General features: G+C 40.2%; 1 protein-coding gene across 1 annotated transcript; it reads right to left on the bottom strand.

Moving 5' to 3' along the window:
• Positions 1 to 265: 265 nt before the first annotated feature.
• LOC102783129 (oxysterol-binding protein-related protein 2-like) lies at positions 266 to 18,943 on the bottom strand. The gene is made up of 14 exons (XM_006794104.2): positions 18,858 to 18,943; positions 18,446 to 18,591; positions 18,261 to 18,333; positions 13,185 to 13,260; positions 11,845 to 11,979; positions 11,458 to 11,555; positions 11,189 to 11,371; positions 9,848 to 9,955; positions 9,675 to 9,764; positions 9,464 to 9,590; positions 8,913 to 9,032; positions 7,401 to 7,524; positions 5,798 to 5,888; positions 266 to 4,644 (listed from the first exon to the last, which is right to left on the bottom strand). Exons 2-14 carry the CDS (start codon positions 18,480 to 18,482, stop codon positions 4,542 to 4,544), a joined length of 1,365 nt encoding a protein of 454 aa, XP_006794167.2. The 5' UTR covers positions 18,483 to 18,591; positions 18,858 to 18,943; the 3' UTR covers positions 266 to 4,541.
• Positions 18,944 to 20,017: the final 1,074 nt, after the last annotated feature.

The following is a 20,017-nucleotide window of genomic DNA, read 5'->3' as shown; positions in this document are numbered from 1 at the left end:
TCTCTATAAAGCATCCATAGCTCTCCAGAGTCTCTCCCACCTGCTTGCTACTCTTACTACAGATCACAGCATCATCTACAAACATCAATACCAAAATCAATACCAGTACACTTCTTTTCCACTATTATATAAAACTAAAAATGGCCTTGAATCTTTTTTAAATTGTTAATTAAAATACAAAAATGATAAGTAGTGTCGTGTGGTGGTTATGAGAGAAAAACATCTGGAGAGAATAACCAGATTTTCCAACACAAGGATTTTGTAGTCCATAATTTATTTCTTAAATATGCTTTGTATGCATACGGCTGTGTGGATACCAGTATGAAGAGGAAAGGAAACAACAGATCGACAAACATACAATGTAAACATTTTCAAAAAGAGGCTCGACAAAGAGACAGCGGGGGATAAAACAAGATCGGATCAGATTGATCCTGCAGCTCTGAGCGGCTGCAGGAGTCACAAAGTGCTTTGAATTCAGAGTAAAGACACGAACAGCAGCAGAGGGGAAGACGTGATGTGGGATATTTCACCGTACATATGTGCACAGGACAGTGAGCATTTGAAAATGTGCAGTTTAATGCAACACTAGTGCTTAGAAACAAAAAGAAACTACTGTGAGCATTTTACTACCAGCACACAATATTCATTACCTGCTGCCTCTGTAGTGTCTCCAGCACACAGGCTGCTAGCTAAAGAGTGTTTTATTTCACATTTCAGGTGGGTAGACTGGAAGGATCAGTTTGCATAGGTTCATGATGCCTACAGCATCCCGTCTTATTTGCTTTTAACTGTGTCTGAAAGCACGGCTCCGATTGGTGGAAAAATGATGCAGCTTTGTCTTTAAGGGGACAGATTATGCTCATTCCCAGCTTCATGTTTTCTTTTTTGGACTGTACTGGAGTAGCTGTGCATGACTCACAGTTCAAAATAATCCCATCTTACACATGGCTCATTCAGTTTACTTGTGTCTAAATCACAAAAAACATAAAAGACATACACAGCAACAGGGACGTCACCCAGTGTTGAATGAGGTCCTGCTATGAAGCCTCGAGTTGAACATTTTCATTACTTTGGTGTTTTGAAATCAGGTGTGAGGAGCAAAAAGCAGCTCTGACTTACTATCAATCACATGACCATAAGTTACCAAAGTGCTCTATTGAACATGATCTGAATCTAGTACACGACTCTATAAACACACCAGCAAACTGTTTACTGAGTAAGCAAGGATTCCAGTCGCCCTCTGGTGGCCATTAAAAAGACTACAGGGTTAAAATACAAAGCTACAGCTATCTTTTATACTTTCTACCTCTGAACAAAGTGTTTATCTCAGAACTACTGTTCTTCTGATTGGCTGCTCCTTGCAGGTGGGTGGGGCCTTAGTGCCTAGGGCCATAGCTGTTGACCAAATTAGGGATATCCACTCTCACTAGCATCACAGGAGTGAAGAGTAGGAAAAAAAAAAGTCTGAAAATGAGTGTTTATAGCAGTCTGAACTTTTGGCTCACAGGGATCGTTGTACAAACAAAGGGCACAACACAGTGACTTTAAAGCCGAGGTGTTCAAACTATGGAGTGCACCTTCAATGGTGGAGCAGTGAGATAGATGCCTCTACTCTTTCTCAGGCCAATGTGAACAGATGGCTGTAATCTTTTTACATTTTTAGTGTTAGTTTAACTTATATTTCCAGAGGATATCATTATGTAAATATCCAACAATCCACTCAGAACAAAGGATGCCCTCTATCACTGCAGAACTTGCCAGAGAATTTTTACATTATCTACAGTATTAAAGTATCCCTGTCGCAGTGGCCTGTACGTCCACGGGTACAACCCTCCAAAAAACCTCAGAATAACTAATTTGGCGTAGTTTTTAAATGGCAGGCATTTGCTAAAAATGTAAACAAATTTAAAAAAGAAAAAGAAAACGGGACTCAAGCTGTAGTTGAAAGCTTATTAACCATTTTCATGGAAACATTATCATACGTTTACGGTCCTATAAGCTCCAAAGGGAAGTTAGAGCAGAAAATCAGTGTGTTCATTATTATAAGTATTACATTTGATGTTTAATATTGTTTGGCAGCACCGAAGCTCAGAGCATTATTAAAAATATGTATTTAATGCAGTGTTTACACTTGGTTTTAAAAAGCCACTCTGGAAATTGGATCACAAGTGAACAGTCAAGACTCATCACAGTGTTGCCTCCATGGATCGGACCACATGTGCTCAGACTTCCTTACAATCTGTGTTACCTCCATTAGAAGGTCAAAGTGCCCCAAGTATTCACCTGTCTGTCATCAGTCAAGAGTCTGGAGAATCCAGATGTAGAGACTGGCAGGCAAAGTTTTAAAAATGGTGCACAACACAAAAAGAAAAACCACCACGTCCTGGCTTGATGGTTTGTAAGAGATAAAGTAGCCTCTCTGACATCATGCAGCTGTTTTAGAAACCTCAACATCAACGTTTTAGCCACCACGATATCTGGATGAGAGGGTGGAGCAATGAGTGATCAGTCAAGGCTAGCAAGCTTTGTCAGAAAGTTGCATACATTAAGTGCAAGAGACACATATCTGCAAACTAGAGCTGAATGACACACAAATAAAAATAAAGAAAATAAGGAACACAGACTGCATAATTTGTCAGATAATCTACTAAAAATGCTCCAAAAGCACAAACAGAGTGGATAAGTCCAGTTCAGGGCTTTGCAGCTGCCTGTAGTGACACACCTGCCAAACTAATTTATCCCCAACTTAGCCTCGCTAGCATTGAAAGGGTTGAGTTTAAAAGATAAAAATAAAATATGAGGGAATCAAAGGAAGAAGGAGCTGTAAACACGCTTATTAATGATGTAAAGTTGGGCATTTTATCATGGGAGCCTGTGGGGACTGAGTTGCTTTTGGAGCCAGTCTCAAGTTGTTATTAGAGGGGCTGCAGTTTTTGGCACTTTGCGCTCTGGGACTGAAAATGAGGCCAACGCAGAAATGCCAAAAAAACTCAAAAAAATTTATTCCTCAAGTAGAACTAAAGCTTCAGCTATGGAGACAACTTGTTTACAGCTCGTTATAGAAAAAGTGCTGTCACTACATGTGGACAGTTTGTGCTTCATAACAACAACTGGATGCAGGTGAGACTAAAGGCTGGGGCGTGACAGGTGTGTAGACACAGGTAGCAGCAGCCTCACCTCACCCAAGTCACTGAGCTGGACCTTATCACTGTGTTTCTGCTATTTTGGAACATTTTGATAGAATTATCAGATAAAAGTAGGGTAGCAGCAAAGGCAGAGAAAACCCTCATTAACTTCCAATGCACACCCAGAAGTTAGTGAGATATACAGGCCTGAAATATGACAGAAACCACTTCGATCACAAAAGAGTGACAAGGGTTATTCCTAGTAGGGTTTCAAGGGATAAAGAGTCATAACGAGCAGCAGAGCAACACGCTAATGTTGAGGCTTTAATGTGCACCCAGAAAAAGTTCAGAAACCAGTGGGTGGTGTCACAGTAGCTAGCTCCAACTCTATTGTTCACAGTGCCTCCCAGACCACACAGAGATGGGCCATAAGCCATATCACTTGCTTATATACTCGTATTTAATGCGGTGTATTTGGACCTGACACATTTTAAAACCAAGTGTAAACACGGTCTGACACTCTGTCCGTTCACCCACAGATATTTACTGTGCATTGGGAACATTTTCACAGTGTGTGAGTGGTGAAGAAGCCAGGGAGGCGGCCAGTGTCAGACTTTTTAAAACGTCTCGTTTCTGCATCCCTTTGCCTTAAAGGTTTATATAGAGGCTTTTATTCTCAGTGCAGAAAAAGGTTTTTGTATGGCTTTAACTTGTGGAAATTAGGATGTTGGTGAGCATGCATGCACCGGTTATTATACACATTACCTATGTTACAGCGGAGAACAATATAATGTACCAACGTATCTGTTTACTGAGGCAGTAAACGTGGTTATAAGCAGCTTTCATTTCTACTATAAGTCTCTATTCACAGAAACACTTTGTGACATTTTCTTTGATGTTAAGTGCTAACTAAAACAGACATCTAGGTTATATAAAAGTAGCAGATGCGATTAAATAACCCCTGATATTTGAATGCAGCTTGACAGAAGAGCGTGGAACATCTACAGGTGAGATTATGGTACCCGAGTACCCGAACTAAAACTGAAAATATTTCCTTTGCATCCTCCACCAGGTAGCTCACCACGCCACAGATCACATTGGTGGCTGCTTTTAAACCCTTGGATGAGTGAATGGTGAGTAACATACATGTTTAGGGCATATAGAGAAGATGTTTGATGTTTACAGTAAGTAAACTCTACAGTTCTCTTTAGTGTTACACATCTCCTGCAGACAAATGTCACAGTCAGCTGGAGATGATCTGATAACCTGTTTGAAATCAACTTTCATCGATCCTAACAAAGACACAGTACCAGCGAGCGTCTGGCTGTCACGACTCACAGAGAAACAAAATGAAACCTATCAAAGAGAAGATTTTTTTGTTTGTTTTTTTGTTTTAAACACCAAACACCTCCTGTGTCAATAAATGTTGGGACAGTCAGTGAAGTTCCTGTCAAAGTATCCACCTGTGTACAGCCAGTCCTCGGCTCCTGTGTGAGGGTTTGTTCCCATCTGGAACCACCTGAGGAGGCAGACAACAAACCATATCTGTTTTTAATAACATGGTTACGAAAAATGATGCACAGCATGAGCAATTAGTGTGTTGGGGACACATTAAAGGAAGTTTCCACACATTACAAATTAGAATTTGAATGCAAATTTTTGTCAATCTCCCCTTTAAAGTCATCTTCATTTGCTTATTATTGTTTTATTTTTCTTCAGTCTTTATTTAACCAGTAAATGTCAACAAAGCAGATCATTGCAGGTCTAAAAGTAATTATAGCATAAACAGACTTTGGTGTTTCCTACACCAAATGTGAATCTGAAATAAATGTTAAGACACGAAGAAAAACAAGCTGTGGAGCAAACAATACGAACACAATCAGCTGCTAAAATATGGAGAGACAATACTTTTCCTTTTACATAGTGCACAATATGCACTCTGAAAGAAATCATATGATCATCTTTCTGGTAGTTCTGCTTGTTCCAAATGGCTCCATTTCAAAAAGCTCCAGTTTCTTTGAAGAAATACCCAATATTTTCCCAAATCACCATGATGTTGGCTAAATTCACTCCTGAGCATTTTGGGCAAATATTTCAAACTTAAGTAAAGAGAAGGGAGGCGCATTTCTGGAGTGATTAACTGTTTGGCCAGGACAGTCATTCACAGAGTCATCTGCAAACTGTTAGCTTACTTTAATTAGATTTGTCAATCTATCTGTCAGGCCGACAGAATGTTTCAGTATTTAAAAGTTTATTTTGTAGTGATTTATAATTTTATTGAACTTTATATGCAATCCCAGCATTAACTGGAACAATAAACTGAAGATACTGCAGATGTTAGCTATGTGCTTCAATCTGGTAAATGGATGTCACCCACTTTATTAATTCCTGCATTATAAAGTCCTGACTCCAATAAATAAAAGCTCTATGGTTCAAATGGGTCTAGCTAGTTATTTCCATCTGTAAAATGCATCACTCAAGCATTGCTGGTAGAAAATGAAATTTTGCTCACTGTGTTTCATGCTAGAGGTAAAGTAAATCTTATTTGGTCTGATAATACTGACATATAGAGTACTCAAACATGACATTGTCATGCTACAAGTGTATGAAATCATAAAATTGGTCTATAAAAAAACCTCCCCAAATCTCTTGAAATCCTCAGAACCTCTCACCTGGTTGACCACTCCTCCTCGTCCTTGGATCGTTCCCTGCGTGCAGCTCTCTGTTTCTCCTCTAAACGCTCTTTCTCAGAACTCGCCAAATCTATAAACACACAAATACAAAAGAAACTTTGAGAGAAGGTCAGACTGAAACAATAACTCGACTTCACCTTTGGCCACTGTGTTTGTATAAACTAGGAGGCTGATAATTTTGTAATCTTTCCCTACATGGTCTTTTTAACATATTAGGCCTGGGTGGTATGGCCAAAGATTCTAGCAGTTTTATAGTATACCATCATATTATTATTATTAGTTTACTTTTGTGTAAATGGGTCTTTATATTGACTCATTCTTTTGTCAGGCATCTTTAGGATAAAACATATTTTTGAAGTCACCATAAAGAAGAAATAAACCCTAAATAAAAAAAAAACCTATTTTAGAGAACAAATACAGTAACTACTTGGAGAAAGAAGTCAGTCCTTAACAGGTTGCCTCTTCTGCTTTTTGGTTAGATGTCATGCCACTTATTTGTTTAAAAGTGAGCTCTACTGTTTCCACAGAGGAGCTGTGAACCTGAAACAAACTCCATTCTGTTTCAGAGTCTCATGGCAGAGCTGATCATGAAAGCAAAGCTGTAAAACTTTCTAGTTGATCCATGTTCATTTATTGCCACGAAGTGACCAAAATAATGAGATGGTGGATAAAAGCACTAGAAAAGAGCTTCCTCTGTAGAATGTCTGGGCTCTCCCTTAGAAATCGGGCCAAGAGCTCAGAGTCCAGCTGCTCCACATCTAAAGGAGTCAGTTGATGTTGTTTGGCCTGTCTGATTAGGATGCCTCCTTGTTAAGGTGTTTAAGGCATGTCCAACTGGGAGGATGTCCTGCAGCAGACCCAGACATGATGGAGAGTTCGGCTTTCTCTGTTGGGTTGGGGATGCTTCAGTGTCTCTCCTTCAAAGATGAGGTGTCTGACACATCATGAAAGGTTTACTGCTCAACACTATTTTTTACTAGAAATACCTGTATAAATTCACCCGTAGTGTTGATGGAGGTTACCAGACTTATCCATTATGCTCATCACAGAGAATTTTACTCAGATCACAAAAAATATGTTTAGGACCAACAAATTTTAAGGTATGTTATGGCTAAGGGGTAAGTCACACTGTCATGGTCCTGGGCCATGTTGGCCCAGTATTCTTAGTTTTCGTGTGTTTTGTATTTTGTTCTTTATTTATGCCTTGGTTCCTAGGTTGTTTAGTTAACATGTTCCTTATTTGATTACCCCCTGTGTGCCCCTCTGTCTTCCTGTGAGTTTGCGTTTGGGTCCTCTCCTGCCTGCACACAGCCTGATCATGACACACACAGGACATGGCAGTCATAACAAACACTGGGTGAGGTGAATACGATTCTCAGAATTTGCTAACTCATTCCTGCTTGTCATTTTATCACCTGTTAAGCTCAATGTAGACCAAAATGACCCTCAGGGCACCAGGAATTATCCCGGTGCTCCTGACGGGCCCCTGTTCCACAGTTTTAGAGGCTCATAGTGTCCTGGTCACCAAAAAGTACACATGTACAGTTTCAGCTGTTCTCTTTTCAGGTGAGGTTGACGTTACCTATGTCTCCGCTCTCCATCGCTCTGATGTCAGGCCTCAGCCGGCAGTCTGTTGGCGACAGCAGTCTCTCCATGCCGGGCTCTAGCTCGTTTAGTGTTATGGCAAAGCTGGTGAAGTTATACATCTATAAAAAGGGAGAAAGGGCTTTGTTCAAACAGTGCTGCATCCGATTATGTAACAATAAAAGTAAAAGTAATACTCTGCTTCAAGAGCACATTTTTATTCTTGACCTTAACTGCAGCTCTGAACCATTCACAGATACCTAAAATATTTTTTTATGCAATACTTTACATGAACTGGTCCAATGACAACTGAACAACATCACCTCACTTTTCCAGATGTTCATCCTTTATATTATCTACATGAATAAAATACCAACTAGGGGCGGTAAATATTTTCAAACATTCAAGAAATCTTTTAGTAATTGGGCTGATTTTTTTGTCCTAAAATGTATATATTATTATTATTATTATTATTATTATTGTTATTTTTAATGGCACCTAGCAGAATGTTATGTGGTCCTATTGCCACAATGCATGTCAAAAGTTATACAAAAATGGAAACTAAAATGTGAAATAACATTTGGTGTTAACTCCATGAGGTAAAGCTAGCATGTCACACGTCTTCCACAGTTATACATATGTGAGAGCAGATTGTGTGGTCATTCCATAGGAAAGATATCACCAATGTCTCCCACCTGACACCCAAGACCCTCAGAATGAGCCGTGCATCTGTACAACACCTTCAGCATAACTTCGACGTCACAGGTACATCGTAACGGCAAACTCTTATGAAACCCAACATTGTAACTTGCACAGTAACCTGACATGTGCTTCCCTACAGGTCACCAGTGTCGGAGGTAGAGTGGTGGATCGATCCCAGATACCTCTCACATGCTGAAGTGTCCTTGGGTTAGGTGTGTGAATTTTAAAAAGCAATTAGTCTTAGATAAAAGGGTAGAATCAATTTAAGTGGGTGAATGAGACCTGTAGAAACCACTTTGAGTGCTCAATTGAGTAGAAAGGCTGTTTATCTGAACCAGTCCATTTACTGTGACAGGCACAAACAGCACAAACAGTGAGGGAGTTATGGCCATTTAAAGAGCGCTTGTAAAATGGGCCCTCCGGTCGGTTCGATGGTGAAAAAGACTCAAGTCATCTAATTTTTTCCAGGATTTTTAAACCATCAAAAGAGGCATGAAATCTTCAGGACTGAAAAGCAGATTTAAGCTTTGTTGCAAATGATCATGAGATCAATTAAGTGCTTCCCTTTAAAGCTTAGTAAAGTTAAACTTTAGGCACTCTTTGTGCAAAAAGATGAGCAGCAAATTTCAAAGAAAGCACCATGTGATCGTATAATTTTGCATGGCCTCATTAAATATACTAAAGCAAGCTCATTATGAGGGTGTGAAGCAGGGATTTTTATTATATTTAGCTAATTTTATACAGTCAAATACTTTCCAGTGATAACTGAACAATATTTCTGCAGGAAATGTCAAACCTCATCACCGACCTGTGCTGAGTGAGCGGGCCGAGATGTTATCCTCCACAGTAAGGCACTTCCTGGTATCACAGTCACAGTCTCTTGAACTTCTGGCATCTCATCTGCCTCCTCTGCTTCACAGCTACGCTCCTACACACACAGAAACAGACACAGAGCTAGTTAAACAACTCCGTCTCACGAGTTTGGGTTTACATTACAAACAGTTCATGTGCAAACGGGTGATTAACAGAACTACGGTCGCCACAAATTCAACACGTCTCTCAAGCAACGATGCATGTCATTGCAAGACATCATGGATTAGTGCTGGCAATGATCTAATCAACACTACACTCTCAACATAACTAGACAACAGCAGCAGCACACTACAGATATCAATACACTTTCACCTTACCTTCTACTAAAGCCACTGCATGTTATTGTGAAAGGAAAAGATGCAGTTTAAGAGAAGAATTTCAGAGTTGTGAGAAAAAGTCACACATCAAACATGTTAAAGAGAAACGTGAGAGCAAACTCAGAGGGATTTCATCTCAGCTTTCAGTAAAAGCAGAAATGATCCTCACCTGTCTCAGCTTCTTTGACTCGCCCCCGCTCTTCTTCTCCGACTTCTTGTACGCTTCGTAAACCTTGGGGTCCACGCTGTACATGCACTCTGTCCATTTCCCATACATAACTCTCCGCTTCTTCTTACTGTTTCAACAACAACAAACTCCATTTAGAGAAAACCAACATGACTAAAATTCACAGACAGTGATGGTGTGGTTACATTCTTACCTTTTATCTTGGATATGACCTTCTACTTTGTGCAGTTCCTTTCCAAACATCCCACAGGGTTTGAAGTTTAGGACACACTTATCACCCGTCCTGAAGAATTAAAGGCAAAATTATTGTTTAATAAATATCAGTGATTCAAAAAGCTGTAAGTTTTCAATACAAGTTTCCATTACCTGTGGTTGATTATCTCTACAGTTCCATACTGTTCAATCCAGAGTTTTCCCAGGATGATGTTATGCACACAGCACATTGGATTCGTCCACGTGTAAGCTTCTTTATGTCTGTCACAAAATCACAACATCTTAAAGGAACAGTTCGACATTTTCTAAATAATAATAAAAACTTCAGCACTCACAATTACATATATAATGTATTTAATATAACACAGCAGTGAGAAAAAAAGATGTAAATCAGCCCGTGGCTTTCCCCTGCTGTGCTATATTGAATACATGAAATACAAAATACAAGTTCGAGAGTTAAGCATGCTGTGGTTTTTTTTCTAAAATGATATATACATGTGAGAAGATTTTCACACAATTTGTGAAGTTAGCGTTTTACTCAACAACCCAAAAGAAGTGGAAAATAACCAATAACGCTTATTTTTCAGCAGGGAATATATTAATAAAGCCCTCATTTTATCTGTCAAACACTCAGCTTATTACATTTCATTGAGCTAATAACTCTGCTGAATACAAGCTTAAGGAAGACAGATTTTTATTTCAATGGTTCATCATTTCACATCTAAATATAATTTAAAAGTCTCAAAACACAACTGTACGTAATTAAATACATTTACTGCTCATCCATAACAATAACTCTGAAGATTTTGTTAACCCATTAGATGCCAAATGAATCTTAATCAACTGAAACCTCAGTTTCATACGATCGCCACCTTCTTTGTAAATCCCCTTTTCGTCAGTGTACAAAAGTTCAACTACATATTTTATCCTTGTCAGTAGGAAAAGGTGTAAAACGCAAATTATAAAGAAACTACGATCTGAAAACCTCACAGAGAAAGCGTCTTCAACATCACAAACATCCAATAATTAACTGGATGCTTTTATTTTTTATTGGACTGAAGTTAGGGGAAAATTGCTCAGTGTGTCAAACGTCAACAATCAGTTTACAGCACTCATGTTCAATCTGATAATACTGTGTGTAGATAAATTCCATGTATCCATGATGTAGCACATCTAAAACGCTCTAGTTAACATAATTTCTTGCTTGTTCAGTCCATAAGTTAAATCCGGATCATTTGAGGTTTTGTTTATAGTTTTAAAGAGTTAATTAGGACCAAGTCATGAGGAATTTTGAGAGCTTTGAGCAGACCCAGATTAGTCGTTTAACCCTTTCCCATCACTACGCTAATCTAACCAGCTTCTTCAACATGAATGAACATGAGGTCATCCAAAGTTCAACATGTTATGAAAGTTTAATAATGCAGCTAAAAGCCTAGCACCAGCAGAAAAGTGGGTGTGCAGAACACTAGATCAATAACTGCAGGGAAATCTCACTTTAGTAACTCCAGCGTCATGGTGCCTTTAGGTTCAGCCTCCACACTTTTGCCCCAGAACTTGAGCTTTGGGTAGATAGAGCCATGAAACTCAAATTCTTTCTTCAGCGACTCGGCGTGGAAGGCACTGATGGGAGGGTGGTGGCTCACCTGCTCCGAGATCAATCTGTAGCCTTCGTCCTCCCTTAAAAAAGATGATTTGAAATAACTGGAAGACCTGAAGTATCATCATAAAGGCATAATAAAGCTTCAACCCATCCTCTCCAATACCTTGTGAGTTCATAGGTCTCCCCCAGTAAAGGATTGAAAGGCTTTCCAGTCCTCTCCCATTGAGATGCTACAGCCGAAACAGCAAATGCAGCAACAACCTGTCACAGAGACGTAATGTGAATCAGAGCCGGGCTGCAGCCACTGACAGCAAATGAAAAGTCATTTTTCAAGCAAAAATAAGAAAACAATCCCTCATTCCTGCTTTTCTAGTGTTTATTTTGGGTTTATTTTTGGTTCATGCACTTAAAAAAAAGAAAGAAAAAGACCTTTAAACAGTTCATTATTTTCCTTAGCAATGTTCAGAGGAAATGTATTTCTGGGAGAAGTTTAAATACACTGACAGTATTTTTAAAACATCACAACATCACGTGTGTGTGTTGCCTGTACCTGCATGCGGTCTATGGAGTCTGATAAACTGCAGGCTTTGTGGATGAGGTGAGTGTGCTCCATGTACTCTGAGATTCTCTGGAGAAAGCTGAGCGGCTCGTTAAACACGACCGGCATTGCTATTTTGGACAGCTCCTGTGGCAGCACAACAAAAACAATCAATCACTCTCATTCAGAAAAATAACTCAAAGGCTGACAGAAATTACCTCACTTCAAACAACTTATGCAACACATTACTTAACTTACAACAAACATACTCCGGTTTTAAAAAGCAGGAGTAACAATAGCACAACATTCACATTTACAGTTCAGATGCTCATTTAATTATTTTGGTTATTTTGAAAGGACTTCCAGAAGCAAATGTAAAGACGAGTTCAGTCAAGACTGATTTTGTAACAGAAAGATTAAGTAAGCAAAAGCAGTCAGTTATTCAAAGTTGACCTGTTATGCTTTCACCTTGCTGTCAGCAAATATGGAAATTTCCCTAATATGGTCATCGCAGCTCGAGTGTGACCACAGAAGCTCTGCCCACATGGTTACAAGGAGCAGCCAATCAGAAGACAGTTGGATTAGATTTGGATTGGATTTCTAACCTAACTGTGCAAAGCAGCTCTACTAGAGTCCAAGAATAAAAATGTGAAAGTGGAAATAAGCAGAACAGGAAAATATAATCACTCCAATCCCAAATCTGACCAACCTATCTCTAATAATCAGCTATGTACCGCAGGCCCTCAAGCTGGCAGTAGTTAAACCTTTACTTAAAAAGCCATCTCTAGACCCAGCTGTCTTAGCTAATAATAGGCCAATTTCTAACCTTCCTTTCATATCAAAAATTCTTGAAAGGGTAGTTGTCAAACAGCTAACAGATTATTTGCAGAGGACTGGCTATGTACAATTTTTAGACTGTAGCTTTCTTTTCTCACAGTTTCATTTGGAGATTGTGAAAACCAGAGATGACATAATAGGGACACAGCTAGAAACTAGTAGAAACCTATAGGCTAAATCAGATATCTCACCCCTGCCCCTAAAGACAGCTGAACCAGGATTTATATGAGCACATTGTGTTGCTGCACCAATGCATGCACACAGCTTAAGTTCACAGTAGTGATGGGACATATTTCCACTTGTTAGTGCAGTAAAGCCATTGGTCGAGTACTTTTTCTTTTCTTTCTGTAGTCATTAGTAATTACAACTACAGGTACTGACACTCTGGACAGACCATTAATGAAGCTATAATATGATGCAACTTTGTGTATAAGTATTTCATGTCACAGTGACCACAGAAATGAAAAGCACCCACCAATATTACTGGAGACAGACATGAGTTTGGTAGGACTCACCATGCCGATGCATTTCTTCAGAATATTCCAAACACTGAAGTTATTTCTGGAGATCATTTCAGCTGGAAGCTTTTTCCTGGATCGAATAAGAAAAACAATATTAAGCAACAAAAACTGTTTTAATAGATATCAAGGCCATTATCAATTCTGCTTAGAGCTCATATTTCTCAGTAGTTCTCTTATTGATTCCTAAACAATTTTCTGTTTGGAAAAAATAAGGCTATAAAGCTTTTCAGCACCAACGTGTCTTTTATTGCCAGAGTGTGAACACAGTAGATAAAGACTGAGGAGTGCAAATATTCTGATGTAATGAGTTTGACAGTTGTTTCCTAATGTGAAGCATGCAGGTATTTATAGAGGCAACTTGCAACCTGCTTTTCATCGCTGCACCAGCAGCAACTCCAAATGCTCTGCAGAGGAAGCGTTTGTAAGATGACAGTTTAAAAATGTGGTTGCAATGCTCTCTGCTCACTACCATGAGCGTTCCTTCAAAGGGACTGACAGAAAAATAAATGACCCAGCATACAGTATCACATACACACGGGCGACAAAAACAACTCTGTGTCTTAAGCCAACATGTTTACCATTACAGCAATTGCTCAGGTGCCAGTCAGACTCACAGCCTGACAAATATGTTTTTGGTGTTCTCTCCCTGCAAAGGAACTGGTCAAATACTTGTTTTTTTTAATATCAGGCTATTTACAGCAGTTCACAGAGGAGGGGACTGGAGAAACTCTTTTGCTAAGACCTTTGATAAAAAGTTGTGCTAGCATGCTGACATTACCTCTTATTCCAAAATATATGCAGGGCGGACAGCTCAGTTCAATTTCAATTCAATTTTATTTATATAGCGCCAAATCACAACAACAGTCGCCTCAAGGCGCTTTACTTAACTTTGGCTCTTGGCGAAGGCGGTCGCACTTTTGTCCTCTCCCTTCCCTTATCTTCCCTGCTTAGCGTCTTGTGCCCTTGGCTAGTCTCATCAATTTTTTTATGCTTTCCCTGGAACACTCTCTCACAGTCTGTTCTCTAAAACCTAAAAGAGGAATTATGGATTTGATCCCTGAATACAACTGACACCCTCTTCTCAACGAGAAGCCTGGGCTCGGGTGAGCCTGAGTGTCCTGGAGGTACTTTCCCTGCCGGATACATGATGGACGGGTACCATAAGTGGAGGATCGTGTGCCTGGCGAGACTGTCGATCGAAGACATCGAAGACATCTACCTGTTCGGAACCATGATAACAGGGTTCTTGCTGATCAGAGCTGGCTTGGCCCTAGCTTATCGAAGATTAAAGAAAGTGGAATTGGCTGTTCAAAACCCCACAAGGCTGCCCGCTGTGATTGAAACGGTTGGACGAGTCGTGAGTTCTCAAAATGGGCTCATTGAACGCAGCACGGATAAGTTCTTGGAGAAGTCTGAGGCTGCCGTGAACACTCAGAATAAGGCCGCTGAGCGAAAATTGGATAACATCTTGGAGAAGCTCATGGTGGTCTTGAGTTCTCAGAATCTGCTCTTTGAGCGCAAGACTGATGACATCATGGAGTGCAAGATGGATAACATCGTGGAGAAGCTCACGGCTCTCCAACGGGAGTTTGAGAGACCAGTGTCGGACTGCTAGAACAGCTTTGAAATTCACATGAGTTGTTTGCACTAAAGTAAAAACCACCAATTTCATGCGGCTACCACTTTGGCGCCAGCTGTGGTCTCAAGGCTGGAGCTGAACAAAAACACCCTGATAACTGACTGTGCATAGACTGTTTCTTCCTATCATAAGAAAGGCCACCTGGGTTGGCTGGAAGACTGTTTACTAAGCCTGGCAGGGCGAAGGACACTGTCTCAGCTGAACTCTGGACACACACAGACATATATACACATGCAGGTATACACTCATCCCCCCTCCCCTTCCAAACGCCTTCAACGCTTATTCCCTCCCGATGTAGACGGTGGATCAAAGGGGACCAGCGCATATGCTGCAGGCCCAGATGCGCTGTCTACACGGGCTGTCTCTCACATTTTACTCATCCCTGTTGCTTGTCATATGTTTCTATGGTGTATTGACAGTCATGTGCTTTTTGTGCCGGGGTGTTTTTTTTCTGCTCTCAAACTGTTCTCCCATTAACAGCTCAGTCTGAGTGGAGTTTTTTTCTCCTCCTCTCACCTCGTGTTATGTATTTTCATTGTTTTTTTCCTATCAGCCTACCTCTCTGACATGCCTCCCAATGTGATGTCTGTGTAAAGATTAGTCAGAGGGTTTCTTTGTAAGTGCGCATGTGCCATTAGCGTGCTGCCTGCTGTAACCTATAATTTCCTTTGGGATTAATTCTATTCTGATTCTGATTTATATTGTACATTATACCCTATAATAATAGATACAGAGAAAAACCCAACAATCATATGACCCCCCCTATGAGCAAGCACTGTGGCGACAGTGGGAAGGAAAAACTCCCTTTTAACAGGAAGAAAGCTCCAGCAGAACCAGGCTCAGGGAGGGGCGGGGCCATCTGCTGCAACCGGTTGGGGTGAGAGAAGGAAGACAGGATAAAGACATGTGGAAGAGAGATTGTCAGAAAGACAATCATACCAACAGATCATTTCTAATCACTAATTACCAAAACCTAACATTCATGTCTTTGGGAGGAAGCTTTAATATAAGATGGGAGCATGCTAACGCCACATGACCATCCACCTCTGGAACATCTACTGCAGAGGTGTCCAGAGACCTTCTGGCAGAGGACAGCGATGGCAGAGTTGGTAGAGCAGACAAAACCAATTGCAGCCACTGTGGTTGATGTGATCTTCTCTAAACTATTTTATTCTAATCTGTCACACTCAAATAAAGCACCTCTGGCAACATTATTCACACTCGGTCAGCTGATACAGAGGATGCCCAATCTTCTGCATGATGCAAAATGCCACAAATTTCAGTTAATTTAAAATATGCTTGATTTTTTGAAGAATATAATTCACAGTTTTAAATTACTCTTAAATACACACATAATTTCTTTTATCGTCTGAGGTTATAACTGTCCTCCGAATTTTTTTCTCCAGTTTGAATATCTATTAGTAAAATTAGTTGTCAGTACAATGCTTTTTATGTTAATATAACATTAGTGGACATTGGTACTAACATGCATTACATGGAATATGTAATACACAACTGGCAGGTGATATATGGGTATTGGTTTAATTTAGAGATGCAACACTATTCTTTCAAATAATATCCCCTTGTTTTCTGATTTAATGAGTGTTTTAATACAAAGTAGCTCCCAAATCGTGCACCCAAACATCCATCCATCCATCTATCCATCCATTCGCTTCCGCTTATCCTTTTCAGGGTCGCGGGGGGCGCTGGAGCCTATCCCAGCTGTCATAGGGCGAGAGGCGGGGTACACCCTGGACAGGTCGCCAGTCTGTCGCAGGGCCAACACACAGGGACAGACAACCATTCGCACTCACATTCACTCGCACATTCACACCTAGTGGCAATTTGGATTCTCCAATTAACCTATGCACCCAAACATCAATATTGTAAATACACAAAAAAAAAATAGTGAATGACATTTGACATATGACATATCAACAGCCCTAACTAATAGTGAGGGGAAGAGAATTTGGGAAGAAGTGAAACTGATCACTTTTACCACCTAAAGAAAAAGAAAACAGGCAATTTAAACCACCGATGTTGTGGCTTCAGCTGGACTCAGGATGTCAACAGCCTTCAGCTCGAGTGTGTCATTAATAGAGAACAACTAATGCTAACATGGTGGCAAGCAATTTAAAGAGGCAAGAAGAAACCAAGCATCCATTCTGCGAGAGACTTTGCCTACTGTGAAAGAGCACAGTATCTGAACCACAGGCAGCAATAACATTTGTTTGACTGTGTAAAAAGTGTCTGATAAGGAGGTGGATGCACGTTATAGTTCACCTCATTATAGTCTGTGAATACACGCAAACCTTGGAATCTTGGTTTTCTCTCTTTTCCTTTTGAAAATTACTAAATATGTATATATTCAAGGATTCCAAGGTGTTCAATGTCATTCTAACACATGTATTCACATGAGGTGAAACAAAATTGTGCACCTAGGTTCCGTGTAAAAGCCAACAGAACACAAAAGAGCAATACAGGAAAAAGGGAAAAGAAAAAGTATATACAGTGTCAGTAGAAATAAGACCATTTTCTAAAAATAATCAATTTGTGTGCAGTGGAAAGACAAGTGGCTTCACATGTCTGTTTCCTCTGGCTGGGAGCAGCAGAGACTACAGAGCACCACCAGAGTTCAACCGTCTTGCAGCCTGAAGAAGAAGCTGTTCCTCAGTCTGGTGGTTCTGCAATTGATGCTCCGCAACATCCAGCCTGAGGGGAGTGGGACAAACAGTCTGTTTCCTGGGTAAGTAGGGTCTTTCAAGACAGAGAGGCCCTTTTCTTGCTAGTCTAGATGTTTGTGGTGACGGTGGTCTGGGGGCTGCTGCCAACAATGCTCTGTGGAGCTTTCACCACCCTCTGCAGAGCCTTTCTCTCTACCACAAAGCATAACATCCCACAGTGATGCAGGAGCACGGGACACTCTTCACCACACATCTCTAAGTTCAGAACTCATGATAGATCATCTGTCTCCATCTTACTCTATCTCTAGCACCCTCTTCTCACACACCAACCTTTTCACTTTTGCTGCTATCCTTCTGTCATAAATCACCCCAACACTTGTCTCCTCTCCTAACTACCTACAAACTCCTTTTCACCTCTCTTATGCACTGCCCATTGCTTTAAATGGTTGGCCCCAGGTACTTGTGCACCTTCACTCTGTTTGCTCCTTGCAGCCTCACTAAATTTCACTACTCTTTTCTCTAAAGCATACCTCCACCTCTACAGGTACTTTTCCACCTGCTCCCACTCTCACTACAGATCACAATATCATCTGCAAACATCATAGCATCAGGGAGACTCCTTTATCAATCTCCATCACTCCTGCTTTAACCTTTCAGAGGATCGAGGTGATCACTCAGAACAGCTCTGTGTCAATGAAGTGATTATGTTTTTCCGTAATTATTCCCCGCGTGTGCACGGCCCCTCACCTGCGCTCCCACACTCCATTCTCCTGTGTGGCATCTTTAAAGCTGACCTCGCAGGAATCATCTGACTCCAACCCTGGGGATGATGAGCAAGAGCGGGAGTAGAAGGAGGAAACAAAGTAAGTATACAGGGACAAGAAATAACTATATATAATTAACTAATTTGGGCCTTCGTCGACATTTCTCACCTGTCTCAGCGTCGAAAAACTCCTCCTCGCTGTTCATACTGAGCAGACAAAGTAGCTGCAGGTTACTCAGAAGTCATGTTTCCACCGTTGGCCTGTCCCTGGAGCCCAGCCTCCCTCCGAGCATCACAGACAGCAGCACCCACCACCTACAACGACACCGGCAGCGTCAACACCAAGCGCATGAGTAATGTAATCAAAACAAAAACAGCTTCCTCTCTGGCTGTCAGCCGCCGTGCTCCTCTAAAAAAGCCATTAGTTAGCTTTAAGACTAGCTAACGAGCCCTTAGCATCGCTGCTGCAGATGGTGTAAATGTCCGCTGGGCAAAAAATGATGTAACAACATCAACACAGTCAACAACAAACCACAGCCGACACTGACACGGACATTTAAACACAGCTCAGTCACATATACCTGTGAGTTCAGGTAAAATTAATGCTCCGGTAAAATAAACAACCGAGGACTGTGGTGCCAGTGGAAGTAGGCGGAAGTGGGCAGCAAGGACACCACGATTGGCAGGTTCGTCAGCCAATCAGAGCGCAGGATGCAGAGGTCCAGAAAATAAAGGGCAAAGAGCAAACGTGGGGTCCAAAGGCTATTTTTGCATATAACCAATAATGTGACATTAAAAAAGGCAACACTGGGCTCAGGCTGGATGGACCAGACTCTTTAAATGTTAATATTAATATGTGTTAAGTGATTATTATAAGTTTATTATTTTATTTAATTTATACCAGTAACACAGGCGCACATAGAAGCTAAAGGGTTTGTAATCGCAAGTTTAAAATGACCAAGACTTACTAAATATTTAAATAAATCTGCAGTTGTTTATATGCATGCAAATTATTAGGCTGCATTATTAAACTGTACCTTAATTTGTACATTTTATACGATCTTTAGCTTTTAATACAGGTGCAAATTCACCCCTGACATGGAGATAAATAATGGATTGATGAGTTTGTGGTAACATCCTGAGGCAATCTTAGTTCATGTACATTTTGTGTGGTTGGAATGATGGATGGGTGGTTTATTATAGTGTAACATTGAAGTGCAGGTAAAAAATATATCGAAAGATGAAATATCAACGGGTTGTTTAAAATTTTTAGATGTTTCTTTTGTTTTTATTTGTTTTTAACATTGTGGAATTTTCTTTTAGGTTTTCTTTTAATTTTCTTTTAAGCTTTCTTGCCTGAATTTTTTTTAGCAGGAAAAAGGAAAATCAGTGTTATTTTGTGCTACAAACTAAGTGCTAGTTTTCATTTTTTAATTGCTGAAATATTACATTTTATCCAATAATTAGACTATAAATCTATATTAATTCAACCAAATCATTAAGGAATATGGTTTCATTGTGTCAGCCCTGTGATATAAAGCCTACATTTCCACATGCCACTGAATTTCTTATAAAGCACCCACTTAAGATATTTAATTGATTCACGTTGAGATGATAAAATGCAGTGGGGCAGTATGGAAGCCCATCAATAAATGGCAAAGAGTTCATTCTCTTTAATAAGCCTTTAAGTGCACATAAATGTTAAGTCATTATTACAATAAATTGTTGTAAATGCATTGTG

Source organism: Neolamprologus brichardi, chromosome 20 (assembly GCF_056152115.1).
Source record: "Neolamprologus brichardi isolate AB-2024 chromosome 20, ASM5615211v1, whole genome shotgun sequence".
Lineage (NCBI taxonomy): Eukaryota > Metazoa > Chordata > Actinopteri > Cichliformes > Cichlidae > Neolamprologus > Neolamprologus brichardi.
The sequence above is the reverse complement of the archived record's forward strand: the minus strand, read 5'-3'. Positions and strand labels throughout refer to the sequence as shown.